General features: G+C 38.6%; 1 protein-coding gene across 1 annotated transcript in view; it reads left to right on the top strand.

The window, feature by feature from the left end:
- The window catches only part of LOC134537855 (protein slowmo), a 32701-nt gene extending 17195 nt beyond the window's left edge, over nt 1-15506 (top strand). The window contains exons 3-5 of the mRNA XM_063378733.1: nt 9810-9896; nt 12826-12999; nt 14982-15506. Coding sequence (XP_063234803.1) covers nt 9810-9896; nt 12826-12999; nt 14982-15215 — 495 coding nt within the window. The 3' untranslated portion in view covers nt 15216-15506. The remainder of the gene's footprint in view (nt 1-9809; nt 9897-12825; nt 13000-14981) is intronic.
- Nucleotides 15507-16010: the final 504 nt, after the last annotated feature.

Raw genomic sequence — 16010 nt, 5'->3', positions numbered from 1 at the left:
AATTTCGTTCTCTGGTCTCGTTCACTCTACTGTGCAGTTGGTGGCTTACTCGCAGACACTCAAGTAGACACTGAGTCGGTGCACCTGATACGTTGCTGCCTCGATTCTACACGCGTGTTTCAATGCAATCAGCGAAGTGGTCGAGTCGAATACTATTGCGTTTCTGTTTCCGTTCTCTTGTGTTATTTACTTCTATTCCACAATACAATATATTTTGCGTATATATTCAAGGTCTTATTTGAAACATATAGTAGAGGTGATTATATATATAAAGTCTCTTCTCAAGCAAGCTCGTAGACGAATACTTTTCAATTAACTGTATGTACACGAATAATCACCGCTTGTGGAACAGAAACTGGGAAGTGGTTAGTGTGATCTTTTCAGCTGCAATCGTTGAAGTGGGACTATAGCCCCGTGAACATTATGTTATTGCCTATTACCTTTCCACCTCTTTAGCTAGACGAAGTTGCTGCGTTTTAGTTTATAGAGGGATTCCCTTTAAAAGTGGTTCATAGTTCTAACAAGCGTGAAAAAACACCTTTTTATTTCCTTTTAACACCCATAACGCTAATTTAGAAATTGTTTCCCCCTCCCCTCCCCCCCCCCCCCCCTTTTACACACACACGCACGCGCGCGTTATAATTTTTTTTATGTCGAAAACACCAAACTCTGCGTATAATTTTCAGTTGATTATGACACAACTACTTAAAAATAGCAACCATGAATGATTAAGCCATATTTTTTTCTGAAAAAAAAAAAGCCATGCCAAAAACAGCATTGAATTTATTTCAGTTTAAAGTTTCGCGCGAGGTTCCGACCTTGACCTTGGCCGTCGGATAACATTCTGAAGGCTGATTCCTCATTTGTGTTAATAAAGGTAAATTTCCTTTAAATTCCCACCGATAGCTCTTGCATTTTTTTTTGTTGGCTCGCAGATTTTCTCACAAGATAGTCTTCACTGTGCGTTATTGTCGAGATGTGAACTGCCACGCACGTAATTATAGATACTGTCACGAAGGCACACAGGCCCGCGACGCGCGCCAGGTTCGGAGCTGGCTGGCGGCCCTGCCAGGCCGCAGGCGTCACGTGCGGCCCGCTGCCACGCGTGCCTGGCCGCATTACAAGGGTCGTGGCTACCCCCTCCCCCTTCTGCCTCGGCGCTGTTGTCCATCGCTGAGCGGCCTTGGGAATTCCGCGGGCCGTGGCGTGAGCGAGCCACGCCATTCTCGATGCTTCGGGTGTGTGGTGAGCGCGGAGTGACGCGACTCGCCCCAGATGCTCTCGTCAGTTCTAGAAGGGCGCCACAGACTACTTAAGCAGGGACCCCGGCCTCCGCAAGAGTTTTTGGCGACGGAGTTGCGCGAGGAGTGCGGCCCAGTAAGGAGTGAACTTTACAGACACTGACTGACTTGAGAATAAACATCAACTGCGAGTAATTGGTGATTGGACATTTTTAAGTAAGATTATTTACTAGTGATGTGAATATTAATGATCAATAAAACTGTAATAAAACTTAATTGTGCTATCCCTTTACGAACCCAGTTCTCTCCCTACATTATTATAACGTAACAATACGAATACTTGCATGTATTTTTTTCCGTTATATTTATTTTTAGTACATACCTGCTGGGGAAAAAAATTGAGACAACATATGCAAGACCGTTAGTGTAATAATTTTTCAGGAAAAGACCCTCAAATAACTACTAATACTGCTGATACTGCTATTACTACTGCTGTTACTGCTACTACTACTACTACTGCTGATGCTACTGCTACTGCTACTGCTGATACTGCTATTGCTGATACTACTACTGCTGCTGCTGCTGCTGCTGCTGCTGCTACTACTACTACTGCTACTACTACTACTACTACTACTACTAAATGACGTGTACCGAGAGCTATCACCAGTAGCGGATCCAGAGGGGGGGGCTAAGGGGCTCAAGCCCCCTCCAAAAGCATATGCGTCCATTATTGTTTAAGTGTTTGCCTTGATAAGGCCTAGCCTCAGCTGGGTCAAGCCCCTCCCAAACTGAAATCCTGGATCCGCCACTGGCTATCACAATCAAGACGGCGCGCGAGACCCCGCCCGGACGGCGTGAATGGCGGCCGAGGAAGCTGCACCCGCCGGGCGAGCATGGTTCTCTTTTTCGCCCGTCATCGGTATGACGCTTCGCTACTAAAAGCGAGCATGGATCTTTTTTCGCCTTCTGGAAGACGCCTTAGCTACGACATGTCCGTCATACGTAAGGCGCAATGGCTTGTCAGTCATAACCCCGTCATACAGCCGACTACGTGTGTAACTTTCATTTAATACTGGGAAATAATTCTTTCAAATGAGTTAAATAATATATTTTCGTGAAATTTAAGGTTTTTCCTTAATTACATTTACTCAGAAATTACTTATGTGAGTTATACGATGTATCTAAAAAAGGGTTATGTTTTTCTCTGTCTGAACAAACTTCGAAACAACTTGTTTCCGATAATAATCACGCCGCATAAATAAATGCTTAGTTTCTATGTTTCATGTGAATAAGACACATTGATTCTTTTTTCTCGTTATTTTTAAGTGCACAATACTCAGTTAACCAAAATATATCATACCTACTAAGAAAACTGCCAATCTGCCTACTTTTTTCGTAGGTATCACTTAATAAAAAAATAAAGGTCAGGACAAAATAACGTAATATTTCAACTAGATAGAAGATAACATCACATTAGTTAATTATTCTGTGTAAAAGTTAAGTGTAAAACACCTATACGCGTGTGGCTTATTAAACTTCTAAAAACAACTCATTTCCCCTTCAGCTTCCATACGTGTAATAAAAAAAAAATCACTTGTAAAAATAAAATACATGCATTGATAAGGTTGAAAATACACAAGAATGCCGCTGATAAATACACAGTAGTCTGATGGTTATTTTAAACCTTCGTTGTATCGCATTTTAAACACAAAGCATTTCCTCCAAACATTTAGTGACTTTTAGGTTAGGCCTACTCCCCACCCTCGTTGGTGGCTAGGTTTGATCCTGCTGTATCGCATATTGAAACGTATTTTATTCACCTAAGATTCGCTCAAATACTTTCAGTATGATAAAATGGTAAAAATGTAGGAATAATAGTGTTTCACGTAGAGTTGAGAGGTTTCGTGTTTATAGTTCATACGAAAATAGTAATTTGTGAGAGGAGCGGCTTATGTGAAAAGAAAGTAATTAATTCCGTTAAAGGGTATTTTTAGTTCCTATACTCTTCTGGTAGTTATAAAATGCAGACACAATATTGTCAACTACAGTTTACGTAATAAATTATATTCAGGCATTTAATTAACAACACCGACTTCGTGTTATATTGTTTCAAGCTTGCAAGATGCTAAATAAATATTATCAGCGTATTCACCCAATACATATGCTAAGGTACAAAATAGTGTGAATAAAACTTGTAGTGCACTAGAAAATATGCTATAAACAAGTCTAAGGATAATGTAATTAAATATAACAGTAGTATTTTTTGAACAGTGGGACGTATAGCACACCGAGTTGTTTCGGTACCTTCAAATCGGCAAATTAACTTTAACGGTGGCGAAAATTACCAAATAATGATTAAATCAGGTCTAGTATTGTAATGTTTCACGTCGAATCACAAAAGTGTTTTGAAATTCTTTTTTCATCATAGGTATGATTTAAAGTAATAATAACTGACCATTGAAAACAAAATTAATAATAACGGGCAATACATTTCACAAGATCGCTAAATAATATTTTCATATTAAAAACTACAAACTTTCACAGTTTCTAATGCACTCCTTAACCTTCTTATATACTATTTAATAATTATAACCGACTTTGCTATGTAAAATGATTTTATTATATTTTGAGACTGAGACGTGGCGGGTGTTTTACTGAGCAAAAAATAGTCTGTAAAACTTATATTTACGGAACGCCAACAGGCGTACAATGAAAAATGATATAAATATTGAATATAGTTGTGGAAAATATATAATTCGATAGTCACATCATGCCCAGTGGCGGATCCAGGATTTTGGTTTGGGAGGGACTTGACCCAGCTGAGGTTAGGCTTTATCAAGGCAAACACTAAAACAATAGTGGACCCAGATGCTTTTGGAGGGGGCTTGAGCCCCTTAGCCCCCCCTCTGGATCCGCTACTGATCATGCCTAAGTTTTACGAATGTCCACAATCTTGTTTTCGTGTAGGTAGTTTTCTATTGGCTGTAAATTGCTAGCAGACACACCAACTGCCAAATAAAACACATCCTTTCTGTAAATTCACTGCCAACCTCTGCATATTATCGATTGGCAAGCCGTCGTAGGTAAGGCGCCTTAGCGATGACGGGAGAGATATGACGATGGGATCCGAGCTCGCATTTTCACGCGGCCGTCATAACTCCGCCGTCATACCGGCGACGCGTCGTCGCTATGACGGTGGCGAGGAAAAGAACCATGCTCGACCCACTGGTGACCGCCAAGCGAAGGTCTAAATGCAGACAGACCCCTCCCTGCGAGTTGGCGCGACCCCAGGTCTCGCGCAAGGCTGGCCGCGTGGCTGTTGCATAATGACCTCGCTCCCGCCCGCCCCAAGGTCACTTGTCCCCGCGCGAGCTCTTGACCCATTCCACGACACGGACCCGTACACGGGCTTTGCTCGGCAACATTGCTCCGTGCGACACTTGGCTGCGGTGTTCGTGTTCTAAATACCTACGTTAAAAGTTGTTTCAAGTACAGGAATATTTAATGTTCCATTATTATTATTATTCGTTATTTGCGAAGATTTTTTTTCCTCGCACGCATGTGGGCTGGTTGAAGACCTGGTCGGCGGATGTGCCATCCCACACACGCGTCAGTTCCGCCCGACAGGCGTCGCTGTTGTAACACCCACAGACCAACAGTTCCAACAGTCTGCCGCCCGCGCCCGTCAGGCCTGATCAGGTCAATCGGAAGGCCGTTTCACTCACACTTTGTCTTTTCCTAAGATAACGTTTTAACTTGTTCAAATTTTAACTAAACTTTTTTTTTTATGTAGTAATCATCGTAAGTAAGCTCTAATCATAATATGCATGAATATATCAATTTTTTATATTCTAAAATATAACTTAATACATCATTTATTACACTATGACCCACATTTACAAAGTTTTGATTATAATTAATCCGTTAATCATTATGATATATATAAACTGTCCACTTCAGATCTTCAGATGGCGAACAGACTGGAAGGGTTAAGGCCCGTCTACAATAGCTATGTCCTAAACTGTGTCCGAAGGACACTCGTCGCTGATTGGTCCACGTGACCCTCTGACGTCATGCGTCAAGTGGGCGAAGGTCCGAACCTACCTGGTCCGAAGACATTCGTCAATTTGAACTTTTTGTCCCAACCTGTGTACTTCGGACACAGAAAAAGAACAGAACACTCACGATGTTTGAATTTCCGGTTCCCGTTTGAAAACGTGGTGTTTGTTTTTGTTATTGGAGGAGATGGAAGGTGTTGTAATTCAAGAAGAGCAAGACGACATTTAAATTAGTGCTGTTCGATTGCTGTGATATGAGTTCATTTTTTAGCATTTACATTTGCCACATTGCCTTACTGAATAAATATATAAAATTGAACTCCCACAACTTTCAAAAGTTCAATCTCAAACTACAAAGCATCAAAACAATAAACAAAAACATTTTGTTTGGCACATTTACTGCGCTCTGGTAGCAACTTTCGAAATCAATACATTCGGACATCGGACATCGCAATTGTGGACAGGGCAGTTTTCGGTGAGACAATGTGACGTCAATCACACGGACCACGCACAGGTTCGGACTATTGTAGACGGGCCTTTCAGGTCGCGCCGTTCGCGCGTGATTGATGGCGTCCGCTGTGACGCACACGTCCGGAGCGTGGCGGTTCAAGGTCACGGGTACCATACTCGTCATTGGGTGTGCAGAGCAGTCGGGACGTGTATCAGGTCCTGTCCTGGCCCAGGAGCGGATTCATGAACACTTTACACAAGGGGGTTGGCGTACAAAGAGAGGATTTTATTTGCTATACATGTCATTAAATGATTCAAGAAATTGACTTTGGAATATTTACAAATTCGTGGTCTCAACTGCTGAACTTTTAATAGTTTTATAAGCTTTTGATGAGATAAATTTTTAACACGTAAATTTAAGTATTTAAGTTAACATTGAATTACCAGTCAAAATTAAAATGAGTGAAATTTGGCTTTGTTCTGGCCCCTACCAGCTAACCAGGTTGACTTTTCTTTCTCCATGAAATAACTTAAAAAATCCTGAAAAGAAATTAGCATGAAAGTTAGTATCAGTATATCTACATTTATTTGTAGGAAGTAGGTACCTGATACTTCTTCAATTAATTAACTAAAGTAGCTTGGCTTCTGGGTTGTAGCCGTGTCCTTGGCAAATAATTCGCCGACGTTTCGGTCGACATTGCAGTTGCCATCATCAGGGAGCAGTTACCTACTGTAGGTAACTGCTCCCTGATGATGGCGGTGGGGCTTGGGAGTGGCTGTGTTGTTCTGAGCTGTTGATGTGATGGTGGGATTGGTTCATCGTGAACATTCATGGTAGAATTTGATGGCCATTCAATGAGTGTTTCAGGGCAGGGCATTCCAAACAGGTCTTACCAGGTGTTGACCAGGTATTTTACTGTGTCAGTTCATGAATTGAATTTTTGCTGGAGGTCGAGGACGTCTTCTGGTAAAGAAAATGGCCGGAGTCTTTGTGGTGTTGGGTACCGGTACAATGTCCCAGGCTGAGAAATATATAAGTATGTAGTTTGTGTAGGGCTTTTTGTATTTGGGTAATGAGGAGTTATGATGCGTAAAATAATTATTTGTTTTTAACTTTTTTAAATATAAATATTAGCAAACATTTTACGTGGTGAGCTTCAAGTATGCATCCAGTATTAGAATACCCATAGATATAAATTATTGGAATTATGTAAACTAAGGGGAAAACCAAATTTTTTTTGGAGTGATATGACAAGTATTAACACATGGTGTGTTTGAATAGAGTGATGGTCAGACAATGCCATTCTAGAACTCAAGTGAGGGCAGCTTTTTAGCGATTCTTAGAAAAGAAAAGCAACATTTTTCTCTGTGACTCCAGCGAAAATGATTGGGAAGGGCTGATAGCTTAAGCAGTTGAATCTGTTTTGCTAAATAAAACCAATACTTGTTTGCCAGAAGCCCCCGAGCTTTACTTCTAGCGTGCTGTGATGTATGCTGTGATGTATGGGATGTAGAGTATGGTCGTTGTTAAAGTTAAGTGGTGTTAATGGTCTGGTTGTCAGGGCCGGACAAGCTGGGCCGTCGCCCAAGGCCCTGCGCCTAGCAGGCCCTGCACTGGGCCTTTAATACCCCAGCACCTGTGACGGGACATGTTTGGAATTCAATTGTGGCACCCTAAATCTATCTTTAGTAATATAAGAGTTTGTGTGTCGTCCGTGTAACGCTGGGGACAAAAAGGCCTAGAGACATGAAATTTGGTTCACATATTCTTCAAGGGGGTACATTTGTACCTTGGAATGATTTTTTTATTATTTTATTTATTTTATTATTAAAATGTTTTGAAACTTTCACAGAATATGGAAGCTACATCTATCTTTATTTTAAACTATGATTTGTCAAAAAAAAAATATTAATCATACATTAACCATATATTAAGGTACATTTTTTTTTTCTACACAGGAAATATACAAAAACTTGGGGGTTTTTTTTTCCTCCCTTATTCGTGGATTCTAAGGGACTTTAAACAGCAGAAATTATGTGAATAAGTTTATCTTAAAATTTAGTGTCGCACTAAACTGTGTTTATTTATTTATTTGACTCTGAAATTGTTTAAATTGGGTAGGCTCAAAGGCCAAAAGTATTGAAACCTCTCATTTTCTAATTTTTTTTTGGTAAACCTATCAATGGACTCTGTCATGTAGGTATGGTTTGAGATCATTTTAACAATGACACATTCCTGACGAGAAACTGGTTTCTCGTATAATCATGTAGGCTAATCTCGAAAGCTACAACCCACTCATTCACTGATTGATTGATTGTTGTATATCTAAAATATAAAAATATCTTAATATGAATATATAGGTTTATAGTATGTCATAGAGCTGCACTAAGAAATGAACAGTGTGAGTGTGTTACCTGTAGACTTCTGTAGCCAAGCAAAGGTACGTCAGCTAGTTGTTAAATGTAATCTATTTGAATTTTCATAAGAATGTAGACATTTCTGAAGATAAATTAGCAAACACTCTTCAAAATTAAGTTCCAGGTTTCCTTAAAATGTTGGCAAAAAGTTATTTTTTTATATTTATTTTTTCTCTGGAAGTGATTCAATATCCCTGTCTCCCCCAGTTCTGCAATTTTCCAAAATATTAAGGCCCCGCAAAACAAGGCCCACTACCGGCAGTCGTACATCAGAAGACTTATTTAGGGACCTCGTGAGTTGTGTGTGTGTCTGCTGCACTGGCTAATAGTGTTTCAGTACACACTTAAGTTTGACATGTGAGCCGTGATAAATGGTCCTCCAACTTTCATGTGGAAAAATGGTTGTCTCAAGTCTGAAAATACATAGTTATTTTTATATACAACTTAATTTTAAAAAAAAATTAGTCAGGTAATAAAAATAGGTTTTTCATTCTAACATTTTTATGCTTAATTAAAGATGTGAAGAGCAGAGCTCCAATTCAGAATGCATTTCGAGGCTTCAATCAAGTAACAGTGAGCAAGTTTTCACTTCCATGTTAGTCTTGTCTCTGATTAGTGTGTGAAAGGTTATGTTTGTACACTGATTATAATAAATTTTTCTTAGGTATCAGGTGAAGTCAATTTGGATCTTGGCAAGCAGTGTGGGCTCTCGAAATTGTTGTTTTCAGCTCTCTCTGATCTGGTTTTCAGCTCTCTGTGATCTTGTGTATACATAGGTGTCCACATGTAGTGCAGGACAAACTTCTTGTGAGCTAGGCTTGCGATGGAAATGGACTGGCAAAATCTAACGTTATGTGGGATCCCTACGGAACCAAATAGTGACTGGTTACACATCAACTATTCTAAAAACATCACTTATCATAATGATGCAGTTGTATCTACTTCTCTTTCCTCAAGCACAACATGGTCAACATATTTTGAACTGATTTAGCACTCCAATAAAAATGCTGCACCCAAGGAAGTTTTTAACCTTCTTGGCCGTGTTCCACTGATACGTATTCCTTTTCCCTACTTCTTCTTCCGCTCGATTACCATTCATGCTCGTTAGCCCGGCGCTGACAGCTCACAAGAGGTTTGGCTCGCACTGTGCAGGTGTCACATGAATGCAGTGGGTGTGTTAACTGTCGAGGACTGGCAGAGAGAACATTGTCGTGAGGAAACATGCAAGCAGAACCATATTGTCAGAGCTTTCGAGAGAAACTTAAAGACCTGGGGTCAAATAATTTTGCTGGGCCCCCTCCCCCACTATCTATTGTACAACTTTTCAATTGAATAATGTCAACATTACCATGGCCATATCTGTAAACATAATCTGTGCGTACAACACAACTTGCAAGGTTTCCAATGAATTTAAAAATAGACTTGTAATTTTTGTCCTGTCTGGTTGAATTGAAGCATTAAAGAAAACCTTGAATCTCAGCCGGGGCTTATAGTTTCCGGACCCAGGGATTTTGTCTCTTTCCCCCCCTCCCCTTTCCCTCTTATTCCTCTCAATAACTCTTGACTATGGTGCAAACATGAGTTGAAATGTAACTATCTTTTAAACTATAATGCTAAATGTGTGATTTTAATGGTTTTCCAGCTTGTGGGGTCAACTAACATATGCTATGCCAGCGAGCGGTCGGAGGTGGATCCCAAATCTAGACAGATGATAATGAAGACAAGGAATGTGAGTACTATATGTGTGAGCTTGTAACAATTCAGTAATGGATGTAGTAGAGGTGGGTCGAAAAGTATCAACCTGATACTTTGTCACTGATACACGCCTGTATCAGGAACAATAAACGAGTACACTTGAAAAGTATCAAGTACTTTAGTATCAGTTTAGAATTCGCCTGGAACAACACCACGGCCAATGTGCGCAGAACCCGATCGCAGATGACGGTCACTTGGGCGGAGCTTGTGAAAGGGGAGGGAGCAGGAATGACGAATAAGGGATAAAGAAGGGAAATAATGTAGGGGAGGAAGCGCAGGGGAAGGCGTTGAAGGAGAGGCGCAAAGCGAAATTGTTACGAGTCGTTTGGTTATTGTCCCACACCAAAGTACGCTCAGTGCGCAGTGCGTGCACAGTCTCGTTCAATAATAAAACGAATGAAATTTTAATATTAAAAAGTACATTAATACAAGATATATTTATATTTGTGCACCTAACAGCTATGAAAATGCAAATAAATTCTCAGTTGACACTAATAACAGATGTAATCAACATATGGACTTTTTTTTTTTTTTTTTCAAAAAAAATTAGTAACTAGTGTTTTCATACATTAAAAAATTACGATTTTATCAAAAATAAAAAATAAAAAAAAACAGATACGTACATTAGTGAGCATACTATATCAATGTTTACGTTTCAAATGTTTCTTCAGATTAGTCGATGATGATTTATAACTTAGTTTTTGTTTACACAAATTACAATTAGCAAACTCATTATTTTCCGTAAAAAAATTCCACACAGATGAAGTCTTTTTCCTGCACTTGTCCATTCCTTATTTCACTATAAAGATACTAACTACAAAGCATGACAGCCTGCAAAAATGTACATGGTGGTAATTAATACACGGCCAGGACGAACTGCAGTGAATGTTGAACTGATTTGATACTGGCTGTATCAGGCGGGCATGAGAGTAACAGAGGTAGAGAATTACCGGGCGTGATAAATAATGTATCAGAGACACCGATACCTTTTTACGCTGGTGATGACGGCATGGAGGATGTGTACCCTGTAACGAGAATGCTGATACCTTGTCGCTTTCTAGGACCGCTACTGCTTTGATATAAAAGTATCAGATACTTGTAACTAGGTACATTACTGTATCAGTATCAGGTTGGAAGAGATACCGAAAATTGCTGTAACAACCCACCTCTAGGATGTAGGCATGCTTGTTATTCGGATGGTTGTTTCATACAGAAATCATGTTGAATTAATGAAAGGATAAAAAGTAAGGTGTTACATTTCAGGGCTGTGCATGGAGACAGAAGGCGATATTATAGCATGCTCCGAACCTAGAGCTCGTATATTTGAGGCATGTAGTGGTGGAGCGTTGATGGACACTACAGTTCTCGCTGCACAAGCATGTCATGCTTACAGAGGAACACAATAAGGCTCTGTCTCATGGATATTTCATTTCCTTTCCATCACTATTAATATAAAATTTATTCCTGTAAATATATTCCTATAGTTCTCTTTCATTTGTTGTTGAGTGATCAACACGTGACTTTTTGCTCTCATTAGATGACATTTAGTAAATACATGTAGGGAAAATTCTAGATGGGTGCAAGGAGAGCTATTGTGATAAATTTATAGGAAAAGCCCTGAATAATAGCGATTTAAAGAAAATGAAATAACCAACATGGCATGTAAGATGAGCCTTAAGGAATTTACCGTAACATTATTAGAAGCATTGTTGATCTATACAATAATCCTTCATATTATTTCAAGTGATTTAAAAAACACAGCATTACCCAAAGTAACATAAGAAACTTCAGTATTTGTGTGTTAGTCCTGCAAGAGTTATTTTAATATATAAAAGGCATAAAATATTATTCAAAGAATTGAACATAGTTTTAAATGGCTTCACAAATTATCTAGAAACCTGTTTACAATGCTGAAAAAAATTATGTGGTAAGGTGTGTTATGTTGGTTTTATTTATTATTATTATTTATTTAAAAAGATTGATAGTGCACTATTTGAACATATTTTAAAAAGAGCACCAAAAATTTTAATAAGTGCTGCTGTTAATTGCTTGACTAATAGTTGAGCAGCTGTGGCAGTTAGGGACCATCAGTTCATAACAAGCAGAAGTATTCTTCATTATTTTATTAGCGTTTTTCAACTTGTCAGTGAAATGAATTGTACAGTGACATTGAGATTACTTTCATAATGATGTATAGAAAACAAAAAAGAAAAGTACACACAATTTATTGTTTTCAACTAAAGTATATGAGTTTCGTTTATTTGCCTCCTTGTAACCCTTCAAGTCATTTAATTTAGAGGGGCTTCAGGCTAAGGTGTTCATAGAGTTAAATTTCTAGTGGGTCAAACCTGTATATTTTACAAGCGAGAAACATGAAGGATGTTCCATTGTGCTCGTGTGTTTTCGTGGGGTATTCTTGTTCCATTACATCGCTGCTCCGTATCATCTTTTCACTTCTGTCCGTATCTTGTGAGCTCAGTGGTGATGAGATGTCGATTCACGATTAATTCATTCGTTGCGTCAAGTGGGGAGCAGAAGTGTTAACACACAAGCGGGCTTGCTTAGGTAAGGTTAAAAAAAAAAATATCTGAGCAGAAACTTGGCTGGTTAATCAAGTTGAGTATTAATTTCCTTTGCCTCAAGTCACGATTGCAAGAACAAAATGGCACAGTGCTAAACCACTGAACTTATAATTCCAGAAGAGGTGGGATTCGAATCCTAGTCCGACCATCCTGAAATAACTTCAGGTAAAGTGCTGGGCCACGGCCGATCGCCGTGCGGATGGTCCCCGGCCCGTGTTTTCGCGAGATGCAGTCTCTTGACGACTTCACTTGGGGCGAGATGTTGGGCTGGAGGGGTTGCGAGCGGAGGGAGTTGATGTTGCGCGCCCTGGTCGCTTGCAGCTGACGTTCTGCAGCTTCATCGCGGTGGACGAGACGGTGAGCTACCAGTGCCACCCGCAGGACCCGGCCAAGACGCTCCTGAAGCAGGAGGCGGTGGTCATGGTCCAGGGCGTGCCCCTCAACAACTACATGGAGGACATGCTCGCCAGCAAGATATCGCTCAACGCGGGCAAGGTAACAGTGGCACAGCGCCTCCGACCTGGTGGGGATTTCTCGAGATACTCCCGTTTCTCTCCGCCCATTCATTCCATCAGCGCTTCATTGTGACAACCCAGATTACAGCCTTCCCCGTGAAAATCCAGTAATAATTTTTTGTCATATTTCAGGTTAGGTTATCAAGTGATGTAAAGTTTTTCCTTTTAGAAGTAATAGTTCTGAACTGACCATGCCATGTAATGTGAACGTAATTCACCTGGTTTAATGCCATTGTTTTTATAATCGGTCAGTTTATTTTTATTTTTTTTTTTTTTCTGGTTTCTTTGTGTGGGAAGGCGTGTGCTGATGTAATTCTTGGTTATTTTCACGGCCGAGGCTTTGTTTCACACGCTAGGCGTTTGAGTCACGGTCACGGGATTGTGAGTGAGAGAGAGACAGAATTGCTAGGGTTGTGGGAACAGATTTCAGAATTTTGTGGAAGTTTCTGTCGCCATGCGCCGTGATTGGCTTAGCATTACATCAGCGAGCCCAGGACACTTCCCGCACAAAGGGAAGGAAGGCTGTATAGAGTCATTGTCCGAAAATCGTTCCAAGAGGTCATGGTCGGGCGATGGCTCGAACAACATAGTAATGTTCTTTTGTTCAAATACAACTTTATGGCTACGGTCCGGGCAACGCCTAAGAAATAACTTTTTTTCAGAATTTTTATAAATTAGAACTTTTTTGTTTTGACCAGTCATCTGCAAGGCCCACAGTGAGGCGACAAAAGCCTTTGTTTAGCCGTCTCTGCCCATAACTTATCCGGGCAATGTACCATGAGTTATTACAACTACTGAATATAAATCGTAAGAAGAGTCTACTTGTTTTCTCTTTTTTGTATGTACATTTACATTTTTTTTTTTTTTTTTGTGTTTGTTAGGTTGACTGTGATATTATGATTTTAAGTGAATAATAAAACAACAGGAGGTTGACTGTGATATTTTGATTTTAAGTGAATAAAAAAACAACATGTAGTACATCAAACACTGCCTATGAATTGCTTCGTGACCTGCTTCCAACCTGATTTTGATGAGATAGTATGCCCCAATAATATAATTAATTCTTTTAATGTAAATAATTTTATTTCTTTTTTTTTTTACATTCTAGGGATAGAATAATTGATTATATAATAAGAATGGGAATCTGCATTATGTTTATACAGCAAAATGATTTATACAGCAAATTCTTGAAGTATGTATGTATTTCTTCATGCATGAAGTATTGTTCAAGTATTAATTACTCCTACAGTAAAAAGTTGTAAGCCTAAAATTACTGAGGTTTGATTAGAAATCAGTGTACTTGAAACAGATCAATAGGAGGTTTGACATTACTGTTAGTGGTTTCCTGGAAAATGCAGTAATTAGATGTTAATATTGTGTAGATACCTGTATTTTGGGTGTAAGGTGTTCTAGTACCTAAGTTGAGAGATGTTAAGAGGTATGATGTTCAACTGCATCAATCCAATATGTTTTGACCATAATTTGTGCAAGGCGTCTTTTCAGACCTCAATATTGTGGGTGGTTGATAACAGTATGCTTAGATTAATTTTTGTAAAATAACTGAATCTGTCATAAATAAATTTTTCAAATAAGTTGTTGCATATTTAAAGCTTTTTTTTTTTTTTTTTTAGCCATTCATATTCATCCTTTCACAATGCACAATTTTGTACTTTTTTTTTTCCATTTATTTCACTTGACATTGACACGTGAAATTGTTTTACATATCTTCTTTGAAGTATGTAAACTAAGTTATAACCACAAATTTTCTCTTATGTCACATTGCGCTCAATTTGAAGTTTATTGGGCATTAGATTCTCTCTTGAACCCCCACACTTTTTTTTTCTGTTTTATCAAATGTTCTGAAATTACAGTTTATCCTGGGAATACTATCAAAAGTTGTTAAATAAAAAGCATCATTATAATAATAAAAATTGTAAAACGTAGTTTTGTAAATTTTTCCAGGGCCGGCAAGCTATTGAGTGGGTCATCGGCAAAATAGACGCAGAGATGAAAGAACTAGCAAGCAGTGCTGCGAAGAGCACGGACGAGCTCATAACGCAGACAAAAAAATCGCTGGACGACATCACCACATCAGCACGCAAATCCATGGACGAAATCTCTTCTGCTGCAAAAAAGTCTCTTGATGACCTTTCTTCCTTCAAACCTCGGACAAACCAAAACATACCAAAATTTTAGCAGTATACAATATTTGTATGAAGAGAGATGTGCTGTTTTTCAACTACAGTATGTGTAAATGTCAAGTGGTGGTCACTTAAGCTTCTGTGATGCTCGCACATGGTTCAAGTTTTATTGCTATATATTTATTCAATAGACGTTATATAGTTTGTGCTTTTAGTGGACATTGCTGTTATGATTTACGTGAAGATGGGTTTAGATAGCTTAAGTATTTTGTTAGCTATTTTTTTGGCATAAAATTTTATTGTAAATTATACACGAAAGAAAGCAGAGTAAATTTTTTGAAAATCAGAGTGACAAATTATTTTGTGATAGTAATTTATAAATTTTATTTTTTAACATTATATGGCTGGAATTCTGGTACACAAAACTTAATTTACTCATGGTCAGAAAGGAATGTTATAGCATTTCATTTCAACTGTGAATTTTAAGTGTTATGCACAGATTTTAAAAATATATAATCCTGCACCTGAATTTACTTTTTTTTTATACTTTCTTATTGTTATACTTGTCCATAATGCATTTGTATAAAAGGTATTAAGTTGTGCATGCTGTCTTAGTTATTGTGTACATATATAAATGTATGTGTATATAATACACACACAGATACACCTACATTTAATACATGAATATTAAATTTTGCCCAATATCAAAATTTAATCATACCAACTTATAAAGACTAAACAAAACGAATTCACAATAAATGTGCCTTATATACTTAACATGAAATTTTTTTTATGTTGACTGATCATAGCATACTTGACTGTTAAAATCAGCCTTCATCTTTAGCAAGTT

This window comes from Bacillus rossius, chromosome 12 (genome assembly GCF_032445375.1).
Source record: "Bacillus rossius redtenbacheri isolate Brsri chromosome 12, Brsri_v3, whole genome shotgun sequence".
Classification (NCBI taxonomy): Eukaryota; Metazoa; Arthropoda; class Insecta; order Phasmatodea; family Bacillidae; genus Bacillus; species Bacillus rossius.
This window is presented reverse-complemented; position numbering and strand designations above follow the sequence as displayed.